The sequence below is a fragment of the Cajanus cajan genome, chromosome 5, assembly GCF_000230855.2.
Source record: "Cajanus cajan strain Asha chromosome 5, NIPB_CcT2T_4, whole genome shotgun sequence".
NCBI lineage: Eukaryota > Viridiplantae > Streptophyta > Magnoliopsida > Fabales > Fabaceae > Cajanus > Cajanus cajan.
The window spans coordinates 70321207-70345038 of NC_138521.1; the positions used below are offsets into that span (position 1 = coordinate 70321207).

Below are 23832 nucleotides of genomic sequence, written 5' to 3' on the forward strand. Positions count from 1 at the left end.
TTTGTTAAATTATTTTTAATTAAATTGACCCCTAAACGCAACGATGCAAATTGTGGCGGAATGATTCTGTTTGACGCCCTGAGGCGGAGGCTGAGACCTCTTGTCTACCTCACCACTCTGTCACCATTACCAAACCCCAAATGCATGCTCTTCTTCTCAACGGATCCCGAATCCTTCACCATTTCCTACCTCACCCACTCCTGCGGATTCTCCCCCGACGCCGCCCTTAAGGCCTCCAGACGCCTCCGTCTGCACTCCCCCCACAAGCCCGACGCCGTCATCTCCTTCTTCCGCTCGCACGGCTTCTCCCCTTCCCAAATCAGCCGCGTCTTGACCCGCGCCCCCGACCTCATCACCTGCAACCCCACCCTCCGGCTTCTCCCCAAGTTCGACTTCCTCTCCTCCAAAGGCGCCTCCCCCGAAGACATCATCCTCATCGTCACCAAGAGCCCCCGCATCCTCCGCTACAGCCTCCGCAACTACATCACCCCCTCCTTCCACCTCCTCCGAACTTTCTGCCACTCCGATCGCAAAGTCCTCTCCGTCCTCCTCGCCTGCCCCAACTTCATCGGCGACTACCGCGTCTCCTCCAACATCAACACTCTCCAACTCGCCGGAGTCACGCCTTCCGCCATTCGCTACCTTCTCTCCACCAGACCCTCCGTCCTCTGCTCCGATTTGAAAAACGTAATCCAGGAAGTCAACCAATTAGGCTTTGACCCTTCCAAAGTCAGCTTCACTGTCGCCTTGCTCGCCAAAAGGGCTATCTCCAAACCCCTCTGGGACGCCAAAGTTGACGCCTTTAAGAGATGGGGTTGGTCTGAGGACGAGGTTTTCGCTGCCTTTAAGAATCAGCCCAGCGTCATGCTGCGATCCATGGAGAAGCTCAATGCGGTTTTGGGGTTTTGGGTGGGTCGACTTGGCTGGGACCATTCCGCGCTTGTTGCGTCGCCCACGCTGTTTGCGTATAGTTTGGAGAAAAGGGTTATTCCCAGGGCTTTGGTTGTGCAGCATCTTATGTCCAAAGGTTTGTTGAAGAAGGGTGCTAGCTTGGTTACACCGTTTTCCATGCTTGATGAGGCCTTCCTGCAAAAGTATGTGAAATGTTTCAAGGAGGAAACATCCACACTTCTAGAGCTGTATCGGGGGAAGGGAACTTGCTAGCATCAGCTTGTTCGTTTCTTATGTTAGTTCATCTCTAACTAGTTTCTGCTAGCTTGAGTCTAATGTTTTATTTGCTTATTTAACCTTTTTAGATTAGGTCAAAATTTGGATCTATAGGAGTAAATTGATATTTTATACATGATTGATCCAAGTGGTTTTAATAGTTGGAGAATGCCATTGCAAGTAACATTGATATTCTATTCCAAAGAGGTCGATGGATTCATGGCTTGCATTTTCAGGAATTCTGGGATTGGGATGTTGCTTGAATTTCGACCATTCTTTTTACCTGTTGGACTCGAGAGCAAGAGGGTATTCAAATCAAATCACATTTACAATGTGCTGGCAATTCAATCTCAGTCGGCGGAGTAGATATGATGAGATGTGAGAAATACTTGTTTGGCCTAGGGTAACTTGGGTCATTGAATAGTTAGTCTGATTATTTGTATGCAAATTTTGTTGTGAAAGCTTTTGAATAGTTAGTCTTTCTTTTTGTCATGAATTTGAAGAAGGGTTAGTCTTCTTACCTGGCAGCTGGTCTTTAGATTGCTTTGTGTGGAACAAGAAGATAATGTGAATCATGTTGTTTTGTTTCATTCAATTACTATTTGATCTTACTATATGTTACATTGTATGGGATGAATAGTTTTCTTTTTATCCCTAGTCACATCTAGGTACGTACAAGTTAGTGAAGTTGAGAAAAATGGTTCAATCCAGTCTTTTGTTTGGAGAATTGTTGCAAGTTTAGCATCATGTTTTACGGTAGCAAAATATTAATGACCGGTGAACCCCTCTCCAATATCTCTATTTCTTTTTAATTTTTATCATGTCATATTTCCTATACCTATACTTCTCTCTCACGAGATGTCATTGAGTGAGTATCCACAAATGATTTTTCATAGCAAAATGAGCAGATATGTCGAAAGACCTTCAGGTAACAGTTACTGAACGAGTTTGTACATACTATGCATAAAAAAGTTGAAATTATTGATTGTTTCTTGGAATTTGGGGATTAGTTGAGCGTTGCCCTTGTCATTATGTGTTCTTGTTGCTGTTCTTAGTTTTTCTATGTATCTAGTTCCCTCTGAATTGTTCTCACTTCTCAAGTTATTTTTGCTTCAAAGAAATTGTTCCCTATTATGCGGTGTAAGCAGTATTCCGGTGAGATTGTGACTTTCTGCGACCTTCAACCTACATTACAATGAGTCAAGCATAACACTATGAAAGGGAGACAGAAACTTTGTTTTCCACTGAATCACACAGATACCCTGTACAGTCAACGGGTCTATAAAATATTGTTCTACCTTTTTGTTTTTTTAAGTCACCATATCCTTGGTGTAAAATATCACCAACACTATCTCCGATAAGAAGCCTGATTTTCCATTTTTTAGCGATATTTTTTTTAATTATAATTTTTCTACGTTACAATGTTCTACCTTGTTTGCATTTCTTTGGTCATTTTTTTATCCAGCAAATCATGTAAAGCATTCTTCAAGCTAAAAATACAAGTTTGAACAAATGAATGGAAAAGTTTAATGTCAACCCAAAGTGGGTATAATTAATAAGAGAACTTTTGATTTGATTGTGCAAAGACCTATTATTAAATTAGTCTTTAAAATATTTATTTGAAAGATATAAATTATCATAGTTTTTTTTTAAATTGTCATTGAATTAGTCTTTTAGATATTTGATTATTAAATTAGTCTATTAAAAAATTAAAATGACATGTGCACTCAAAAAATTTGATTTAAATGACATCATATCAATTTTTATGGAAAATTGAAATAACGAGAACTCAAATATTTAAGTTTTTAAAAGAATGTTTTGAAGAGTTTATGCGAAGTTTATTTGAACATATGAAAATAATTTTTGAATTTTATAATAATATGTTTGATAAGATATTTAAGAAGATTATAATTTTTTTTTATTAATTTATAAAATAAATTTATTTTGTATGCGAAATTATTATAAAAATTTATAATTTATTTTTATAAATTAATTGAAGTAGTTTAGCTTATAAAGTATTTTTTTTCCTTCTTTTCTTTATTATTATTATTATTATTATTATTATTAATTTACATTTTTCTTATTCTTTTTAATTTAGAAATTATTTTGACTTTATGTTAATGTTTTTCTCTTTATTAAATAAATATGTCATTTTATATTAATCAACTAATCTTACAAAATACTTTCAAATATTAATTTTGATGGATGCAAATAGATAAGCTTTCAAAGATACATTTATACTTGCATCTAAACACATTCATCGTTTATTTTATACTTTTTGGGCCTAGGACAACTTGGTCAAGGATACTACCACTTGTTTGGTCTATTATATGTATTTATGAATATCTTAGGATATTTTATCAAATAAAAATAAAAGTAAAAAATAAAAATAAATAATTTTAAAACATATTATATTTATAATTTACAAGTAGATCAGACACTTCCTATTTTTATAATGGTTGTTATTACAATTTTTATAACCTTTAATAATTGTTTATAACAACTGAGACGTGATATGAAAAGTGATTATTTTAAACTTTGAAATTAAAAAAAATTGAACATATTTTTCGTAAAACAATAAAAGATAAAAAGGAAAAAAATGAAATGTATACACTAAAGTGTGATATTGACTTTATTTATTGATATAAATAATAAAAAAACAAATAATTTAAAATGTATATTTATCTCGATAGTAAATAAGAGAATTGAGTGGATGAGTTCAATGAAATTTTTTTTCTTTAACATCATTGTCTTAAACTTTCACTTTCAACTACATTAGTTTGGTTTATAGGTAAGGAAATTCTGATTAAGCATTATTTTTGAAAAAAAAAATTAAACATAAACATAGATAGAATAGAAGACGTTACCCACTCGTTTTGATGGAGATGAATTTGTATAGACCCGATAAATTGAGGTTAGGAATTAGGTTATTAATCTGGTAGTGCAGTTCTTCAAGCCGTCAGCACCCTCCTCTCTGAAATTCAAATTCCACTTCTCACCCACATTCTGCCTTTTCCCTTGTCGAAACCCCAATTTCGTTCCGTGCTTCAATTGGATCCTCATGTTGAAACTTCACGCCCACAGAACTATTGTTTGCGCCAAGGCCTTCACATTCACAACCCTAAAACGGTTTCCTATCGTGCAACATCAAATTTTCAAATTCGACTTCTGCACCACCACCTCGCACCCACATTCTTTCGTGGTGTCATACCTCGTCAACAACTGTGGCTTCTCCCTAGAAAACGCTCTCAAAGCTTCTCCCAAGCTCAGATTCCGCAACCCCCAAAAGCCCGATTCAGTTTTCTGCTTCTTCCGAAGCCACGGCTTCTCCGACTCTCAAATATGCATTATCCTCCAAAAAGAACTCCAGTTTCTTTCCTGCAAACCCCAAAAGGTACTGTTGCCAAAGTTCGAGTTTTTACGTTCCAAAGGTGCTTCTTCCCTTGACATTGTTCACATGGTCACCGCCAACCCTTCATTCCTTAAAAGAAGCTTGGAGAATCATATAATCCCAGCATATGAATTTGTTATAGGGTTCATCCAATCTGACAAGCAAATCATTGATTTTCTGATTCAAAATTCTTATTTCCTTTTTGATGCTCGAGTGGCACCTAACGTCAAATTGTTGCTTGATTTTGGAGTTACCCACTCGCAAATTCATATTTTGCTCAAGAGACGGCCTCTTGTACTCTGCTCTTCTAAATTGTTAGAGACGGTTCAGGAATTGAAGCAAATGGGCTTCGATGTTTCAAAGTCAACTTTCTGCATAGCATTGCTTGCCAAAAGGACTGTAAACAAAGCCAAATGGGAGGAGAAGGTTGACACTTTTAAGAAGTGGGGTTGGTCACAAGAACAAATTCTTGTAGCATTTAGGAGTCAGCCTTATATTATGTTGTCATCCCTTGATAAAATTAATGCAGTGTTTAGTTTTTGGGTGGAGCAGGCAGGTTTCAAATCTCTGGATCTTGTCAGAGCTCCAGGGATTTTTCTACTGAGTCTCCAGAAGAGGATTGCTCCAAGGGCTTCAGTTTTGCAGTTTCTTACCTCAAAAGGTCTGCTACAAAAGGATGCAAGTCTAAGTAGACCATTTATTCTGACTGAGAAGTTGTTCCTGGAAAAGTATGTGATACGTTTTAAGGGAGTTTCTTCTCATCTGTTAAAGCTGTACGAGGATAAAATGAGTCTTGAAAATGATAGGAACAACACTTAGCCTTCATCAAGCATGCAACTTTTTAATCAATTTATGGTGCAAATCAACCACCTTGTTTTATGTATCTTTTTTTATATACTTGACCTGTCTACCGAAACTCGCATGCTAACTTGTCTTCGAGATTTGATGAAGGACCTTGGTTACACCGTTTTTTTGTGTCTGACGATGTGTTCCTGCAAAAGTATGCGAAATGTTTCTTGGAGGAAACATCCATGCTACTAGATTTATCAGGAGCAGGAAACTTGCTAGCATCTGCTTGTTAGTTTATCATGTTAACTCATCTCTAACTCTAACTAGTATCTCTTTTACTCCTGGTCCTGGATAACGTCGGATTTCTGCTAGTTTGAGTGTAATGTTTTATTTGCTTATTTGTAACCTTTTTAGATTAGGTCACAATTGGGATCTGTATGAGTAAACGTTTGACTATTTGTATGTAAATTTTGTTACGGGAAAGCTCTTGAATACGCTACATGGTATACCTTCTAGTTTTTCTTTTTCCAAATGAGCACTTTTTTTGGTCATGAATTTGAAGAAAGGTTAGACTTCTTACCTGGCAGTTGGATTTTAGATTGCTTTGCGTGGAACGAGAAGATGATGTGAATCTTGTTTCATTCAATTACTACTTCATCTTACTAAAAGTTACACTATATGGGGTGAATAGTTTGTTTCCCCCTAATCAAATCTAGGTAGGTACAAGTTAGTGAAGGTGTTCACACTTATGACGAGTGTTAGCTATGCAAATACCACAATAATAGTAGTCATTTTTCATTTTATTTTAAGTATGTGACGATCCGTAATGATTTCTACATTTATCAATTCAACTACAAACAGTGAAAAATATTTAAAACATCAAAAGTTAACATACAAATAGTTCCTGAAAAATATATGTATAAGGATAAACCAATAAAAAGGTAAATGTTTCTTAATTGAACAATCATATATCCTATACTCATGTATGTATATATAGTAATACAAAACAATTATAATGTAATCTTAGTTGTTGGTCAAACAACTCTACAAAATTATATAAAAGTAGTCTCAAGCTATACTGCTATCCAACATAGCCTTCAACTTGTCAAATTCCTCTAACTTAACCTTATTTTACTCTTATATAAATATGATCATTAATCACAACGAAACATGCAAGGGTAAATTATTAATCAAAAAAATAATCATATAACAAGGATAAAAGTAAAGATGACTATACTACCAACATAGACATGTAAATCATACAATATATTACCTCATGGCCTACAACACAACAAATAACACCTCAACATGACATTCAACAATCTTAGAAGATAAACAATAGTTCCATCATACACTAACAACAATGTCATTCAATAACCAAATCATACAACATATGAACAATACCAAAATCACTACATCATCTCAAGAGAAGGTTCATAGATGAAGAGAAAACTCACAGATTCTAAAGCACTTATCTTTAAATTATCTTTCTAAGATTTCTTAAGAATGAACTTGTGAAACTCAATTCTTTAAAAAAATTATATACCTTCCCCTCAGAGTTAAACTATACTTCTAATTAAAGAAATTTTATAAACGCCTAAAAATTCTAAGAAATTTATTAATTTCTATAGTCTCTCAACATCGAATCCAAAATCATCACAACACATGATTATTAAAAAGAAATAACAACAATTAAGAAAATGTAAGGTGTTACAAAGTGCAAAACAATTTGACAAGGCACTAAAATGCACTTTCAAAACTAGTTTTTAAAAATTGAAATGAAATTAAGCTTGGCTCACTTTATATTTTACACAGTTAAATATTTTTTTTAATACAATTTAGTTTTCTACCAATTTAGGTAACTACAATTAATTTCGTTCATCCATATTTTTCTTATTAATATATATAAATTTTATAAATGTTGAGATTCCATAACTATTCGAGAGTATTTATAAAATTATAAAATAAAAAAACTAAGAATAAATGATTTTGAAACATATATTTATATTAAAAATATTTTAAATATTTATATTTATATTTATAATAATAATATAAAATAATGTTGATATATATTTATACTTAAAATAAATTAAAGTAATTTATTTTATAGTGTGTTTACATAAAGTAATTTAAACAAAGAAATTATTTTTGAGAGAACTTTAATTTATTCTCTTAAAATATCTTATTTGGATATTTTGTTAAAAAAAATTAAATTCAGTACTTTAAAAGTGTTATTTATTATAAACTAAAAATCTAGAATTCAAAATTCCCTCCCAAAATAAAAAATCCTAAAATTTTCTCTAACTTTTTCAAGAAGACGACCATTTTGTAAATGTGTTTAAAAATTGAATGATTGAAAAATATTTTATATAGTTTTTGTTACTATTTATTAGATATTTTTATTACATAAAATTAAATAGTTTTATATTTTTAATTTATAAATATTGATTAATATCTTAAGAATGATTAAAGAAATATTTTATAATTATTCATTAAAAAATTCAAGATTCACAAAAAAGAAAAGTTGGAATAACAACTATTAAGAAGTTTGTGCATATTAGTAAAATTAATCAGTAATAATGTTAATAATTTTTCATGTTAAATAAAATAAAATAATTATTTAATTTGAATAATATAAATTATAAAAAATAATTAATTATTTAATTTAATAAAATATTTATAAATGAAATAAATTTAAATATTTTATTCAAATATAAAATTTTATAAGAAGAAAAAAAAAAGTCTGTTAGTGGAGGAGTTCTTGAAACTCCACACCCTCGAAGCCCATCCTTGTTTGCGCCAAGCCCATTGGCAGCTCCACCAATTTGTTCACTCTGGCCCTGTTCTACTTCTCTCTGCGATACTAACAAGGTACTGTTTGCCAAAGATTGAATTTCTTCGTTCAAAACGTGCTTCTTGCACAATCATATAATTCCAGCATATGAATTTGTTAGAGTTTTCCCCCATCACTACCACACACATAATGCTATTGCCATGACAACTATGTGACATAATTCCTATATAGTCTCATTAGCTTCCTTAGTCTTGTGTTTCAATTGGAACCTCATGTTGAAATTTCATTCCCACAAGGCTTTCACTTTCGCAACCCTAAAATGGTTTCCTCTTGTGCAACTCCAATTTCTCCAGTTCCAATTCTGCACTGTCACCTCGCACCCACACTCTTTCGTGGAGTCATACCTCATCAACAACTGTGGCTTCTCCCAAGAAAAAGCTCTCAAAGCTTCCCTCAAGCTCCGTTTACGCCAACCCCAGAAGCCCGATTCAATTTTCTCCTTCTTCCGTAACCACGGTTTCTCCGACTCTCAAATATGCAAAATCCTCCAAAGGGAACTCCAGTTACTTTCCTGCGACACCCAAAAGGTATTGTTGCCAAAGTTCGAATTTTTACGTTCAAAAGGTGTATCTTCCCTAGACATTGTTCGCATGGTAGATGCGAGCCCTTCATTCCTTAAAAGAAGCTTGGAGAATCATATAATCCCAGCGTATGAACATCTAAGAGGGTTCCATGAATCTGACGAGCAAGTAATTGAACTTCTGATTCGAAATCCTTCTTTCCTGTATGATGGTCGAGTGCCATCTAACTTCAAATTGTTGCTTGATTTTGGAGTTACCCACTCAAACATTGATATTTTGCTCAAGAGATGGCATAATATACTCTGCTCTAGTAACTTGTCAAAGACGGTTCAGGAATTGAAGCAAATGGGCTTCGATGTTTCAACTTCAACTTTCTGCATAGCATTGCTTGCCAAAAGGACTGTAAACAAAACCAAATGGGAAGAGAAGATTGACACTTTTAAGAAGTGGGGATGGTCCCGAGAACAAATTCTTCTAGCTTTTAGGAGGCAGCCTTATATTATGTTGTCATCCCCTGATAAAATTAATGCAGTGTTTAGTTTTTGGGTGGAGCAGGCAGGTTTCAAATCTCTGGATCTTGTCAGAGCTCCAGGAATTTTTCAACTGAGTCTCCAGAAGAGGATTGCTCCAAGGGCTTCAGTTTTGCAGTTTCTTACCTCAAAAGGTCTGCTACAAAAGGATGCAAGTCTAAGTAGACCATTTATTCTGACTGAGAAGTTGTTCCTGGAAAAGTATGTGATACGTTTTAAGGGAGTTTCTTCTCATCTGTTAAAGCTGTACGAGGATAAAATGAGTCTTGAAAATGATAGGGACGGCACTTGTACGTAGCCTTCATCAAGTGCGCAACTTCTTAATCAAGTTTTGGTGCAAGTCAACCACCGTGTTTTATGCATCCTTTTTGAAATACTTGACCTGTCTACTGCTAAATTGTCTTCAGATTTATTATTTCTTAGGAGTTTTCCCTGCAGAAAATTGTTATTATGTTTCAGGAACAATATGTTTCATTGCACGTGATTTTGTCAAATTGCTAATTTAGCCTCCGCTAGAAATTTGTTAATTGTTTTATGGAAAATTCTTCTCATCTGTTGAAACTCTGTGGGGCAAAAATTGTCTAGAGAAAAACACGTCTCATCTTTTGAAAAGGCTTATCTCATGGGCTCAAGCTGTCCAGTATCTTCTATCCATAATTGAAAAGGTTCTCAGCTTAGTTACTCCGTTTCGATTGTCTGATTTGTTATTTTTGCAATAGTTTATGGAATGATTTTAGGAGGAAACATCTAGTATACCATGGCCATATCAGGGGACTGGGAGGATGCTAGCATCTGCATCTGGCAGTTGGTTAACATATGAAAGTAAAGTAAGCTATGGTATTTCTTCTCATTCAGTCATTCCTGTATCTGTTCTACTCCTGTCTAAATCTGGATTTGTATTAGTTTGATTGTATTGTTTCATGTGCTTAGTTGGAACCTTTTTTCCAATAAATTTACAGTTCTTATCTATGTTACATATTAGTAAGTTGATATTTTTTAAGTAATTGATCCAAGAGAAAAAATGGTTTTACTATGGAGAATAGCTTTTAAGTTATATTATTACCATCAATGATATTGCAATTGCATTTTTTAATTGATGTAAAGAACAACATAGTCAAATCACATTTGTAGCTTCTCAAATGGATTATGGTTGTTTTGTTTGTATAAAGCTCATCTCTTTGTGCACGTTGACCAATAGATCTGGAAGCTAGGATTGGATGGTGAAATGTAAAGGTTCAACTATCAAATACCAAGTACCTCTGACCAACCATGCATGATATTGTGAGATAAAACACTGAAGGGGGGATTTTTTCAAACTTTGAATAAAAGTTTAACTCTCCAAAGGTTCTTCCACCTGTCATTGTGCACAATGGTGGCTGCTGTTAGGAACCCCACGTTTCCATAGATCAAGCTTGGACAAGGGTTCTTTCAATTTGATCACAAGACCAGTGAATAGAGATCTAGATATTAGATACCCTTCTAAATAGACAACAGTAAGCTTTGGTGTAATTACCAAATACCAATAGAATCTTTCAAGCATGCTTTTAAATAGATAAAAACCCTTATAAGAGAATAATAGGCATTATAGACGAAATTTTAGAGTAGAAAGTATCGTCATGAACAAATCTTTGTGTGGAGTTTTTCACGGAATTCAGTAATATCTTTACATGATCTTCAGTTTAAGAAAGAAGTAAATTCTGGTAACAACCCATCAGATTCTGATATATATGTTAGTACTTCACTATTACTGCATCAATCAACCCGAGAATAATTTTAACCTTATCAACAGTCACAAAATCTTGTGGTGCATAAAACGAAGTCGCCCCTAACAAGATTCCAATAGACAAAGCTAACTACAAAATTAGTCCTGATCAGACGAAACGATAATGTCATCAGCATTGTTTAGATGCCCCGAATATTCATCCATGTTACAATACGGTACGGTTGACCATTATCAACAATTCATTGTCTCTCACAAACTTAATGTAATAATATATAGGTTTATGTTTTGAAACATGCTTGAAGTTTTCAACACTCGTGTTTTGCGGACGTTTCTTGTGAGGTGATGATGATTTTCTAATTCTCTTTAATAAGATCTTGAATTAATTTGATACAGTTTTATATGCAGAAAAAAGATCTCATTAAAAGATCTCGTGATATGTCATATTTATTTTTTATAAATCTAATAAAATTAATTAACATAACTATTTATATTAATACTTGCAATTTGATTAAAAGTGGCTTATCATAAACTTAAGTTAGAGTAAATAAATAAGTGGAGAGGAGATCTTTCACGATTTAGCTTATTTATTTATTATTTTACTACTACTCAATGGTGCCCGTTTAGTAGATCAAAGGAATGCATGGGGGCAGCCTATCGGTTGATTCCATCCAACGCCTTTTGCCTTTCCGCAATGCTCCATTGCTTCTTCGGTGAATAAGAAAGGTTACTCTTACGCCCACTGAACTCTGTCTAAGTACACGCTAAAAGTCTGTGGAAAAATGCTATAAAAACATTTTTGGCACACTTTTTTTATTATGAATTTAAGTTTTTTAAGACTTTTTAGATTTGGTTCTTTATGTAAGTTCTATGATTTTCTAATACATCAATTATAGAAAATTAAAGGATCTTTGAAATTCATGATACTCACATAATAATAAGAAAGTGTGTATCTTTCTCCATAGTAGAAAACTTCTTTGATCCTTAGAGTACTTTGATCTTCTTGAAAAGAACCAAGATTTCACTCCCTTTGACTTTTCTTTCTACTCTCTCTATCTTTCGTGATGGTTAGGGTTTGAGAGAATACTTTCTGTCAGGGGTGTGGACCTTGTCTCACATTAGTGGATATTTATAACTCCTAAAGATTGTTATTTCCATCAAATAACAATTATTCTCATAAATGCTCCATTAAACTCATTTATGATTTAGTCTTTAATTATTTAATTATTTATTTATTAGTCCCTTTATATATTACATATTTCTCACATGACATGAGACATAATTATTTTACATTCTCCCACTTGACTCACGTGACATTTCTCACAACGGACAAATAAATTAATTAATTAAATTAACATAATGCGCATTAAAATGGCTAAATCATTTTATACATTGGGTTCATCATAATTTCATATTTAAAAATATGAACTAATTAGAGTCATGGCGGTTGTACATCAGTTTAATCGACATAGTCTCTTCCATGTACTACAAACGAGTCTTCTTCTTAATATGATCGTTAATAAGGAGCACATAATTGGTCCAATCATTATATATTTATTCAAGATAACACATGTTTACATTACTCTAACACAAATATGCATAAAATCATAGAAAACTGGTACTCAGAAACACATCATTAATGAGCTCAAAATGTCAATCACTTAATATCAAATAAACATAATACTCAACAATCATTAGTAACAATAATGCCCATATTTTTAACATGCTCAATAAATTTTTTGGGCAGTAATCCATTTGTTAAAGGGCAAACTATCATAAGGTTTGTGCTAATATGTTCTATTGACATTCTTTGTTTCAGAACTTTTTTCTTCACGACAAAGTACTTTAATTTCATATGCTTAGCACCCTTAGAGTACTTGTCATTCTTAAATACTGCTGCAGAATTAACAAATAACATTTTCAGCGGCTTGGCAATACTGTCGACAATTCCAAGCCCTGAAATAAAGTTCTGCAACCAATTAGTCTGAATTGTAGCCTCAAAACATGCTACAAATTTAGCTTCCATAATCCACACATCCAGCAAAATCAAAATCTGAATATCCAATCACCTTAAGGTGATTAGACCTCCTATATGTAAGCATGTAACACTTTGTTCCCTATAATTATATCAAAACTTTCTTTGCAGCTTTCTAATGTTTCATTCCCGGATTACTTTCGTATCTTCCTAACATTCCAGCTGCAAAACTTATATCTGGTCGAGTATAGATCTGAGCATACGTGATACTCCCAACAACTGATGCATACGGAATTGCGTCCATTTGTTTTCGTTCCAAGTCATTTTTAGGACATTGAGTGAGACTAAACTTGTCTCCTTTCTGAATTGGAACAGGCGATGCTGAGCACTTTTCCATCCTGAATCTCTCTAGTACTTTATTGATATATGCTTTCTGAGACAAGCCTAACGGTCCTTGTGATCTATCTCGGAATATTTCTATTCCTATCACATAGCTTGCCTCGCCCATATCTTTCATTTCAAAGTTACTAGAGAGAAACTTCTTTGTCTCATGAAGAAGACCAAGATCATTAGTTGCAAGCAAGATGTCATCAACATATAGAATTAAAAATATAACCATACTCCCACTGACCTTCAAATATATGCATCAATCAACAATGTTTTCTTTAAATCTAAAGGAAACAATGGTATCATTAAACTTTAAATACCATTGGCGGGAAGCTTGCTTAAGTCCATATATTGATTTCTTTAATTTGCACACCATGTGTTCCTTTCCTTCAACCGAGAACCCCATTGGTTGGTCCATGTAAACATTCTCCTCCAAATTTTCATTTAGAAAGGCGGTTTTCACATCCATTTGATGTAGCTCCAAGTCATAATGGGCTACTAATGTCATGATAATTCTAAAAGAATCTTTTAGTGAGACGGGTGAAAAAGTCTCTTTGTAATCAATGCCATTTTTTTTTATAGTAAAACCCTTAGCAACAAGTCTAGCCTTGTACCTTTCAAGGTTGCCATCAGAGTCACGTTTAGTCTTAAAGACCCACTTACAACCAACTCTCTTGCAACCTTCTGGCAATTCTACAAGGTCCCAAACATCATTTTGTTCCATGAATTTTAATTCTTCTTTCATGGCATTTAACCACTTTTCAGAATTATCACAACTTACAGCTTGTGAAAACGAAACTGGATCATTCTCATTAATACTTGAGTCAATTTCTAACTCATGTACATATACCATATAGTCATTTGAAATAGCTGGTCTTTTTTTCTCTTTGTGACCTTCTTAATACTATTTCTTGTGGTTGTTCTACAATAGGTTCATTATGAATCATGGGTTCATTATTGTGTTGCTCTTCTTCATTGTTGTTTGACACAACAGTTAGAGGAACACTTAGTTTATTTCCAGAAGCATAAGTCAAAGGAACTTGCATTCTAACTTCTTTGACTTCCACTTTCCGTGGAATTGTACTCCCACTGACTTCACTATTTTCAATGAACCTTGCATTTCCAGTTTCAACAAGTCTTATACTATGATTAGGACAATAAAACATATACCCCTTTGATTTTTCTGGATAACCAATGAAATATCCACTGATTGTTCTTGCATCCAATTTCTTTTCTTGTGGATTATAAATCCTTATTTCTGCCTGACAACCCAAATATGTAGGTGCCTTAAACTAGGTGTCCTACCAGTCCACAGTTCAAAAGGTGTCGTTGAAACTTCCTTACTAGGAACCCTATTTAACAAATACATAGCAATTTTCAAGGCATACATCCACAAATATATGGGTAAAGTTGAATTGCTTAACATACTCATAACCATATCCATTAATGTTCTATTACGCCTTTCTGATACACTATTTTGTTGTGGTGTACCTGGCATTGTATATTGAGCACAAATGCCACGTTTCTGAAGAAGTTTAGCAAATGGACCTAGGTGTTGCCCAATTTCATTATATCTTCCATAATACTCACCACCTCTATCAGATCTTACAACTTTTACTTTTTTGTCTAATTGTCTTTCTACTTCATTCAAGCAAATTTCCAAGGCATCGACTGCTTGAGATTTCTCATGCAATAGATAAACATAATCATAACGTGAATAGTCATCTATAAAGGTAATGAAGTATTTTTCCTTTCCGAAAGAATTGACATCAAAAGGACCACATATATCGGTATGCACAATCTCAAGAAGCTGAGTGCTTCTTGTAGCTCCTTTCTTTGTATGTTTTTGATAAGGGCTATGATTTCATTAAGTTTATGGCCTAGTTTGAAGCACTTATATCAATTTTCCTTGCTTTAGACTTTGTTTTTAACTCAAAACATATCTAAATTGTTAGGTGATCACATTTTGTTTTTGAATCATGTTTTTAGGTAACTTATAAGTATTTGGTTGTTGTTTTGTAGTTTAGGAGAAAGCTAGGAAAGAAGGAAGGAAGTCAAGCACAAAGTGGTGAATTTGAAGTTGAAGGCATTTTTGGTTAAGTTCCCAGGCTAAGCCCCAAATCCACGCTTAGCCTCAACATGGCAGAGAATCCCTGGAACAAAATTTTGATCCCCACGTTGAGCGTGGAACTGACGCTTAGCGTGGATTGTGCTGACATGTCATTATTCACATAAGACAAAAGCTTTTATGACCTAAAAGTGGGATTTTCGAGGAGAGAAGCAAGGAGGATCATTCTTGGACTTTGTGTGGCGGCTGGAGAGCTCTGGAACCTTCAAGATCAAGCTTCTTCCTTTCTTCATCATTTGTAGAGTTCTACATGTCTATGTGTAGCTAAACTCACCCTTGTTGGGGTTTGATGTAACTAAACCCATTCTCATGTGTAAACTCTAAGTTATCAATCTAAGTTGTTATTCAGTTTTATTGCTCTTTTTCTGTGCATAATGCTTGTTATGGCTTGATCACCCTTAACTTGAACTTAAGGTTTTTAAGAGATTGAGAAATGATTTTAAACCTTTGACTTGAAATAGAGCCGCTAATGGTGCTTATTGCTAGAGATAGAGTAAATGTCAGTGGTCTTTCTTAAGCTCTTGTTTTTAAAGTTGGTTTCTAGGTTAAACTATGCAAGAGATTGATAGTTTAAGCTAGTAACTTAGATGCCAACTTGTAAGAGATTAGGGTTGGTTACTTTTGAGAGTGATTGATAAATTCTAAATAATAACTATTGTGAACTTAGTGATAAGCATGAGAGGAAGGTTTAGTGAAGTCAAACCCCAACAATTTATTAATATTGCATTAAAATCAAGTTTTGCACTCTAAGTGTTTACCAAAACACCAAAAAGAATTGTTATTGCTTGTTTACATTATTTACTGCAGCAAATCAAACTCTTATTATTTTTCGGTAGCTTAGTTATTATAACAAGTGAAATTGCAAAGTGTTGCGCAAGTCCCTTGAGAGACGATACTCATACTTTCATTGAACTACGTATACGATTTGGTACACTTGCCAAACGAGATAACAGTTTTGTTTGTTTTCCTTTAATACAATCCACACAAATATTTAGATCCGTAAAATCTAGATTTGGAAGAATTTCATTTTTTTTATTAATCTTTCCATTATTTCTCTAGAAATGTGACCTAAACGTCTATGCCACAAGAAAGCAGAACATTCCCAAGGAAGTTTTCCTTCATAGTCATTCTAAAAGACTTAAGTCTTGCTGTAATATTTGTCATCTTAATGACATGCTCATACATAGTACATGAACCATCAAACTTCATGGTGGTTAATGTACTCATTAGTGTCTGAGCAAAAGACTTATCAGTTGTTTGAGAGCACTCTCCCATAAATCCCATAAATCTTTAGCACTTTCAGTTTTGGGAAGAGTTGTCTTAATACTGTCAGCAACAGTCATTCTCATGAACATTAGGCAAAATCTGTTAAACTTTTCCCAAACTTTATAATAGGCTTTCTCTTCATCGCTACTAGAATCAATAATAGCAGCACGTTTCTCTTCCAATATAGCAAGGTCTAAATCCAATACACCGAGGTGAAATTAGACTTGCTCATTCCAATCAAAGAAGTTAAGCCTATTAAAATTGGAACAGACGTTACAAGAGAATTCAGTGAATTAGGAACAAATACTTTATAATAAAATTTCACATGAGTGTTTTGAGACATAAAGCACATGCTACACATATAATATATACAAACATCAATCAATAGTATATTGATGCTCTCCTTTGGGTGATATATCAACACACAACATACAAACATAATGATGCTAATAAATTTAATCATTATTTTGCAACTAAACATGCACCAATTAAAATTATCTAATACCTTTGGGTATATAAATAATTTAATTATGAGAACAACTAATCAACCTTTGGGCGATACATAAATGTCTTATAATAATGAATTTTAATATACCCATAAACAAACAATTATTTTATTTAGCATCCATTATTCTATGGGTAATTGAATTAAATCACCATTAATTTGGAATTAAATAAATATAAAATCTGGCCACTTTGGTGACTAACAAATTCATCATACAATTAATTCCAAGTAAATAAAAACTTTACTAGTCCCAATTTAAAGTCATTCATGAATTTCATAAAAGAAAGTAAAATAAAACTTCATACTTTAGAAATTGAGAACATTGAAATTCTACGTTGAAATACATGAAGGTAACATGCGCAGTCACAAATTCCAAAATTTGATTAAAAGGAAAAATCAATTATTTCCAATTTGAAATATTAATTTCTACGTTGAAATACATAAGGGTAGAATGCGCAGTCACGAATTCCAAAATTTGACTAAAAGGAAAAAAATCAATTCTTTCCAATTTAAAATACAAATTCATGCATTTCAAAAAAGGAAACTTTCTTTCAATCACTCGATTTCATGAAAATAATTCTTTTGCGATTGCCATTGGGATTTCGATAATGTGGAATTTAATGTATTGATCATAATTTAAAATCAAGAATTACATTCATGATCCAAAACAAACAACATGTAGCGGAAAATTAAACATAATATTGCAACAATGACCTTGATAGAATTATTCCACTTCCGGTGGTACTCAAAGGATCAAACATAAGATTTATATAATATTCGTTTATTTATCTATCCTTTTTTCTTTTCACTTTTCATAATATTTTCCCACTTCAGGTGAAGAAAATATTATTTTATTTGCATTGTCGTACAATTATCTCACTTCGGGTGAGAAAATATCCTTTTATTTTCATTGTTGCACAACTATCTCACTTCTGGTGAGAAAAATATTCTTTTATTTTTCATTGTTGTACAATTATCTCACTTCCGGTGAGAAAAAAAATTGCTTGAAATTTCTCAATTTGACAATGTCTTCTGGATCATTGCAAAATCATTATATATGTATATATATATAACATTCATGAAGAATTATACAATTTTACAACACATATCATTCACGGAGAATCATTCAATTTCAAAACCATGCTCTGATACCACATGTAAGTTCTATGATTTTCTAATACATCAATTATAGAAAATTAAAGGATCTTTGAAATTCATGATACTCACATAATAATAAGAAAGTGTGTACCTTTCTCCATAGTAGAAAACTCCTTTGATCCTTATAGTACTTTGATCTTCTTGAAAAGAACCAAGATTTCACTCCCTTTGACTTTTCTTTCTACTCTCTCTATCTTTCGTGATGGCTAGGGTTTGAGAGAATACTTTCTGTCAGGGTGTGGACCTTGTCTCACATTAGTGGATATTTATAACCCCTAAAGATTGTTATTTCTATCAAATAAAAATTATTCTCATAAATGCTCCATTAAACCCATTTATGATTTAGTCTTTAATTATTTAATTATTTATTTATTAGTCTATTTATATATTACATATTTCTCACATAAGACATAATTATCTTACACTTTATTTAAAACCTTCATTTATTACTTTATTATTTTAATAAGTAATAACAATAATAATGTATTAAAATATACATTTCTATCGGTTAAAAGGTTTAAATTGATCCATTATTTTTCAAAAACAATGCAATGTAATGGTTTTTTTTTTTCTAGTTGAGACTAGTTAACTCCTTGTATATGTGACATTGTAAAAAGATGACATTAATCATAAAATGTACAAAAAAAAAATAACATTGTTAATCTCAATTAGACATAAATAATCACATTACATTATTTTTAAAAATTAAAAGAATAAGTTGAATTTTCTAATAATAGAGGGACCAAGTGAAACTAATTAAATGAAATGAGAGACAAAGAAAATAATGCAATTTTTTTATAAAAAAAAAACTGAAATTAATTATTTTTTTGAGGGAGTACAAATATTATTTTACCCTATAAAAATTTTCACCCCTTATATGATCATTCTTTTGCTGCATTAACAAAAGTTTAAAATTAGAGTTGACCACAATTGTTCGGATTGAATGATTATGTATGAGTAAACCATCTTATTTTGTATCTTCTTGTTGAATAAAATAAATCTTGGCGAATTTCTAGTTTTACTTTCTATTAGAATACCATTTTAAAATGATATTTAATGTAATTAGTTGTCCCTTTGTCTTAAGCATTGTAGTAGAGGCAGGCGAAAACAATTATTGTAAATCAACATCAACATAATAGACAAATCTTTGTAAGTGTACGTTCGTCACCTAGGACTTTAGGAATGGGATAATTATTCATGGTTATTTTATTCTTCATCTTGACATTATTCCACTTGTCTTAGAGAGGGATGAGTATTGAGTGTAATGAGTAATATTATTCACTTGCTATGTTTATGTATTTTCACTGTATTTAAGAAGAAAAAAAATTAGTGTGAGCGTCACATTCCAGTGCTGTTGCAAGAGAGACTGCACCTGTAGGATCCTCTTTCTGCGAGCAAGGATCCAAAGGTCTCAGACTCAGGTGTTAGTGTTGTTCACCGTCTCTACTATTAAAAAAAAAAATTATATTATATTAGTTATAATATAATTTACATATTAAAAATATTTATTCATTATAAATTATATTATATAAAATAAAAAATATTGTGTATTACATATATTAAAATTCTAACTTAAAAAAAAATAAAATCTAACCAGAAAAAAAGTAATTAACTTTTATTCTTAAAAAAAAGGTAAATCTTTTGAAATGTGGAATGGAACAAGAGTGAGAAGCGGAAACAGATATGTCCCAACGACCTCGGAACTGATTCATCACAATCGGATTAGGCGTTAAACGGCTCCTATCCTATATTCCAATTAGACAAAACAACCTTCGGGCTTGGTCAAATTACACAAGAAAACAAATATTGTGTCGTACATAATGACGTGAATTTTTATTTTTTTATTTTCACAACGTGAATTTCGTTAATTATATAAAAAGGGTGAATACTTGGGGACAAAAAGTACCATTAACATTTTGATTCTTAATAAAAGAAAAAATACTAATCATTTGGTAGACATTTTAAGAAAAATATTTCTGTAAATGTTATAAATGTGTTTCATATGTTTAAAATATTTTAAAATATCATAATGAATGTAACTAAAACATTTTTCTCATTAATTTATAAGAATCTTGGATTCCTAGCCCTTTTAAGAAAATGTTTTATTTGGAAAGTGTAGTTTAAATTGTGGATATTACAATTACAATAATAATACAAAATAGTGTTAGTTCTGATATTGACCAAATTAAGGTAATATATTAGTCATAATCAACTATATGTAAATTAGAATAGTCCATGAATTTTTAATATTATTTTTTGATATATTTCAATTTGTGGCAGCTTGAGTCGATGTTACCTATCAACTTCACCTTGCGATGGTTAGGCTAACGTTACTTAAAAAAACAATGGGTATTAATGTAATCGTCCTTGCTTCTCATCAAAATTCGAGAGCCAAACTCTCTTGCTTCTTCTGTCATTTCCCCTCCAACAATTTAGAAAATAAAGGTTGGTTGTTCCTTAATCTCCACTTGCACAATAGTTAGGGTTAAATCGAGCAACGATAAAGAGGTTTTTAGTTATTGTTTCTTGTTGGTTAATGGGGTTCTAAGTGGTTCATAGGCTTAGCACGTGTGCACAAAAGAGAGGGGGAAATACAAGAGAGAGGAAGAAAATGAATAGGGAAAAAGTGAAAATTATATACATTTAATTATCTTTTTTAATATATGTAAAATTGATTTTTTTTGTTTATATATAAATTTAGAAGTAGTAATATGTTTCGACTAATGCAAAGACATAACATAGTCATTAGTGTTGATTTTTTGTCAGACACTAATTTCTATTTTTCTTATAGTAGGATAAATATTTTTTAAAATATTTATACCAAATATGAAAATATATTTTCAGCGTGAAACTTTAAAAAATCTCTTACTAAACACTATTTTAGTAATCCTAAGAAATTATCTATTAACTTACAAGAACTAAATTAAAACGAGTAAATTTCTTTTGAAATTGAATTAAATATTTTTCATTATGCCAATATAATCTATTTATAGTTTATACTATTATATAATAAGGGTATGCATTTTATAATATCATCTCTTAGTTTCCATTTTTATATGGACTATTTTCTCCCTTGTTTTTTCTTCTTCTACAACTTCTTAAAACTACCTTTTCTTACAAATAATTTTTCATTTATTTATTTTATTTAAAATTACAATAACTGTTGATAATATATATATATATATATATATATATATATATACTTTTTAATTCAGTGTAAGCATAAGGTACCTTTTTTTATGCTAGTATCACATTAAAGAAATGTTTTCTAGAGAAATGATAGTTAAAAATTTCAATTGGATTAAAGAATGTAGTCGTTGGTTTTCAAGCACACGCTAAAAGAAAGAAATGGAAGAAATGGTCGATTGATTATCGTAGAATACTTTTACAAATCAATTATCAGAATAGTATTGTTTTGGAGCTAATTACGGGTTTTTTTTTCCATGTTAGCCAAGTCTGCATATGCCACGTGGTATGTCATATGAGATCCAAACAATTAATATATATTTCTCAAATTGTGTTTCTTGTTTCACATTTATACCGTTTTTTTCATCGTACTTCGCTCGACATGTTCGAGGGATTTGGGTCTAAGACGCTTGCCCACATTCATGAGAAATTATATACAAAAAGAAAGAGTACGTAATAAGACAATTGATATGATGAAGAAAACAAAAGTAAAAATAATATTATAAATAAATGTTATATCTTTGGTGAATCGTGATTCATGACCTTTAGTTCTAACATCAATAAATTACTTGTACCTTTGAGCTTTCCAACGGATATTTGTGTTATTCATCATCTCCACTCTTTTCAACTGCCTCAAAAGCCTTCTCAGCGTCCATTACCATCCACAAGCCAATGAAACCCGAAGATCAATTAGGTGGACTTTGTCTAAAATATACAACAAAAAATGACTATGAACTCCAATTGATTAATTAGTTGCGGCATCATACCCCACAATTATATGTTGTAGCCAACCGGCTTGGCATCACTCGCATGTCACATTGAATAAACAAAGCCACGAGTCACAACATTAATGTTCATGTGTGAGTGTGACTAGGCCCTCTTGCATGTGCACTCATCTATATCTATATATATTTACATCATATGTTAGGAATAGGAATATGATATATTCTGTTCGACCTTGAGATATTCTTGTCTCGGTCAAAAAAGAGAGTGGTTGAAGTTGAATTAACTTGTTCAAAAGATGGTGGATAACATTGGAGGCAGTTCCTCTAATGCTGAAAACAGTGGCATGAGGGAACAGGACCAGCTGTTGCCAATAGCCAATGTTGGGAGGATCATGAAGCAGATTTTACCTCCCAATGCGAAAATCTCCAAGGAATCAAAGGAAACAATGCAAGAGTGTGTGTCAGAGTTCATAAGCTTTGTAACGAGTGAGGCCTCAGAGAAGTGCAGAAGGGAAAGGAGGAAGACTGTGAATGGAGATGATGTCTGCTGGGCCATGGCATCGCTTGGTTTTGATGATTATGCAGAGCCATTGAGAAGGTATTTGCATAGATATAGAGAACTAGAAGTAGATAGATCAACTAACCAAGATAGAGGAAATAGCCCCCTCACAAGAGAAGGATCATGAGATCATGTAGCTAGAGAAACTAGGCAGGAAAGGAAATTGATTAAACTAACCAAAAGCTCAGTAAAATGTGTCTGAGACAAGGCTAGTTTAAGGTTTTGAGAATATGAGATAATTTATGTAATAATTTTCTTGTCTTAACTGGTTTTATTTGTGTCATGGTTCAAGAACTAGCTAAAATACTTGTTGTGTGCTTCTTACATGTATCTATGTCATGCGCTGTTGGTATCTGCATCCTTTTATTGATAGGCTTGTTATGTTTTTGAGAATCAACATGAATCCTGGCCTTAATTGGTACAATTGGTGCCAAGTATTCGACATGCACAAACACACAGTTAAGACTTAAGCATAAGAAAAAAAATTCAACTCTAAAGACCGGATCTCATGCCTTCATAAGTATCCTACTAAGCTTCTTATTCTACGTTTAGTAGGACTCCCGATAGAAACATAAATATATACCGTGTTTATTGCTTCCATACATAGGATGATATATTATATATATTATACTTTCACTAAATCAAAGGATGAAATATTCCCAACAATCATGAATCCCTCGTTCTTCATTATCATCGATCACTGGAACATGTCCTAATTGGACAAGGATTATTCTTAACTCAAGATTGATATGAAAGGATATTTACCCTAAAGCAAAGTTCCCAAGACAGAAAGCCTGTGGTTACTAGATCACTGTCATCATGCATGTATGTATCATTTTATCCAATGTTTCATTGAGGAGAATCTAGGAATTTGCTACCACTTGATACATTTCCTGATCGATTTCCATGAACTTTCCATCCCTTATTTAAAACCTGAAAGATCGATGTTTGAATTTTTTTGCTGGCACCTA

The 23832-nt window shown here is 32.5% G+C and overlaps 4 protein-coding genes across 4 annotated transcripts; all 4 read left to right on the forward strand.

Moving 5' to 3' along the window:
* Positions 1–60: 60 nt before the first annotated feature.
* Positions 61–1783, forward strand: LOC109808335 (uncharacterized). The gene is made up of 2 exons (XM_020371289.3): positions 61–1186; positions 1404–1783. The coding sequence occupies exon 1, from the start codon at positions 61–63 to the stop codon at positions 1162–1164; it is 1104 nt and encodes a 367-aa protein (XP_020226878.1). The 3' UTR covers positions 1165–1186; positions 1404–1783.
* A 2237-nt stretch (positions 1784–4020) lies between these two features.
* LOC109807395 (uncharacterized) lies at positions 4021–5853 on the forward strand. The gene has a single exon (XM_020369913.2). The coding sequence runs from the start codon at positions 4229–4231 to the stop codon at positions 5375–5377; it is 1149 nt and encodes a 382-aa protein (XP_020225502.2). The 5' UTR covers positions 4021–4228; the 3' UTR covers positions 5378–5853.
* Positions 5854–8145: 2292 nt separating this feature from the next.
* On the forward strand, positions 8146–10233 carry LOC109808623 (uncharacterized). The gene has a single exon (XM_020371680.3). It carries the CDS (start codon positions 8414–8416, stop codon positions 9548–9550), a length of 1137 nt encoding a protein of 378 aa, XP_020227269.2. The 5' UTR covers positions 8146–8413; the 3' UTR covers positions 9551–10233.
* A 12365-nt stretch (positions 10234–22598) lies between these two features.
* LOC109807393 (nuclear transcription factor Y subunit B-5) lies at positions 22599–22988 on the forward strand. The gene has a single exon (XM_020369911.3). It carries the CDS (start codon positions 22599–22601, stop codon positions 22986–22988), a length of 390 nt encoding a protein of 129 aa, XP_020225500.2.
* Positions 22989–23832: the final 844 nt, after the last annotated feature.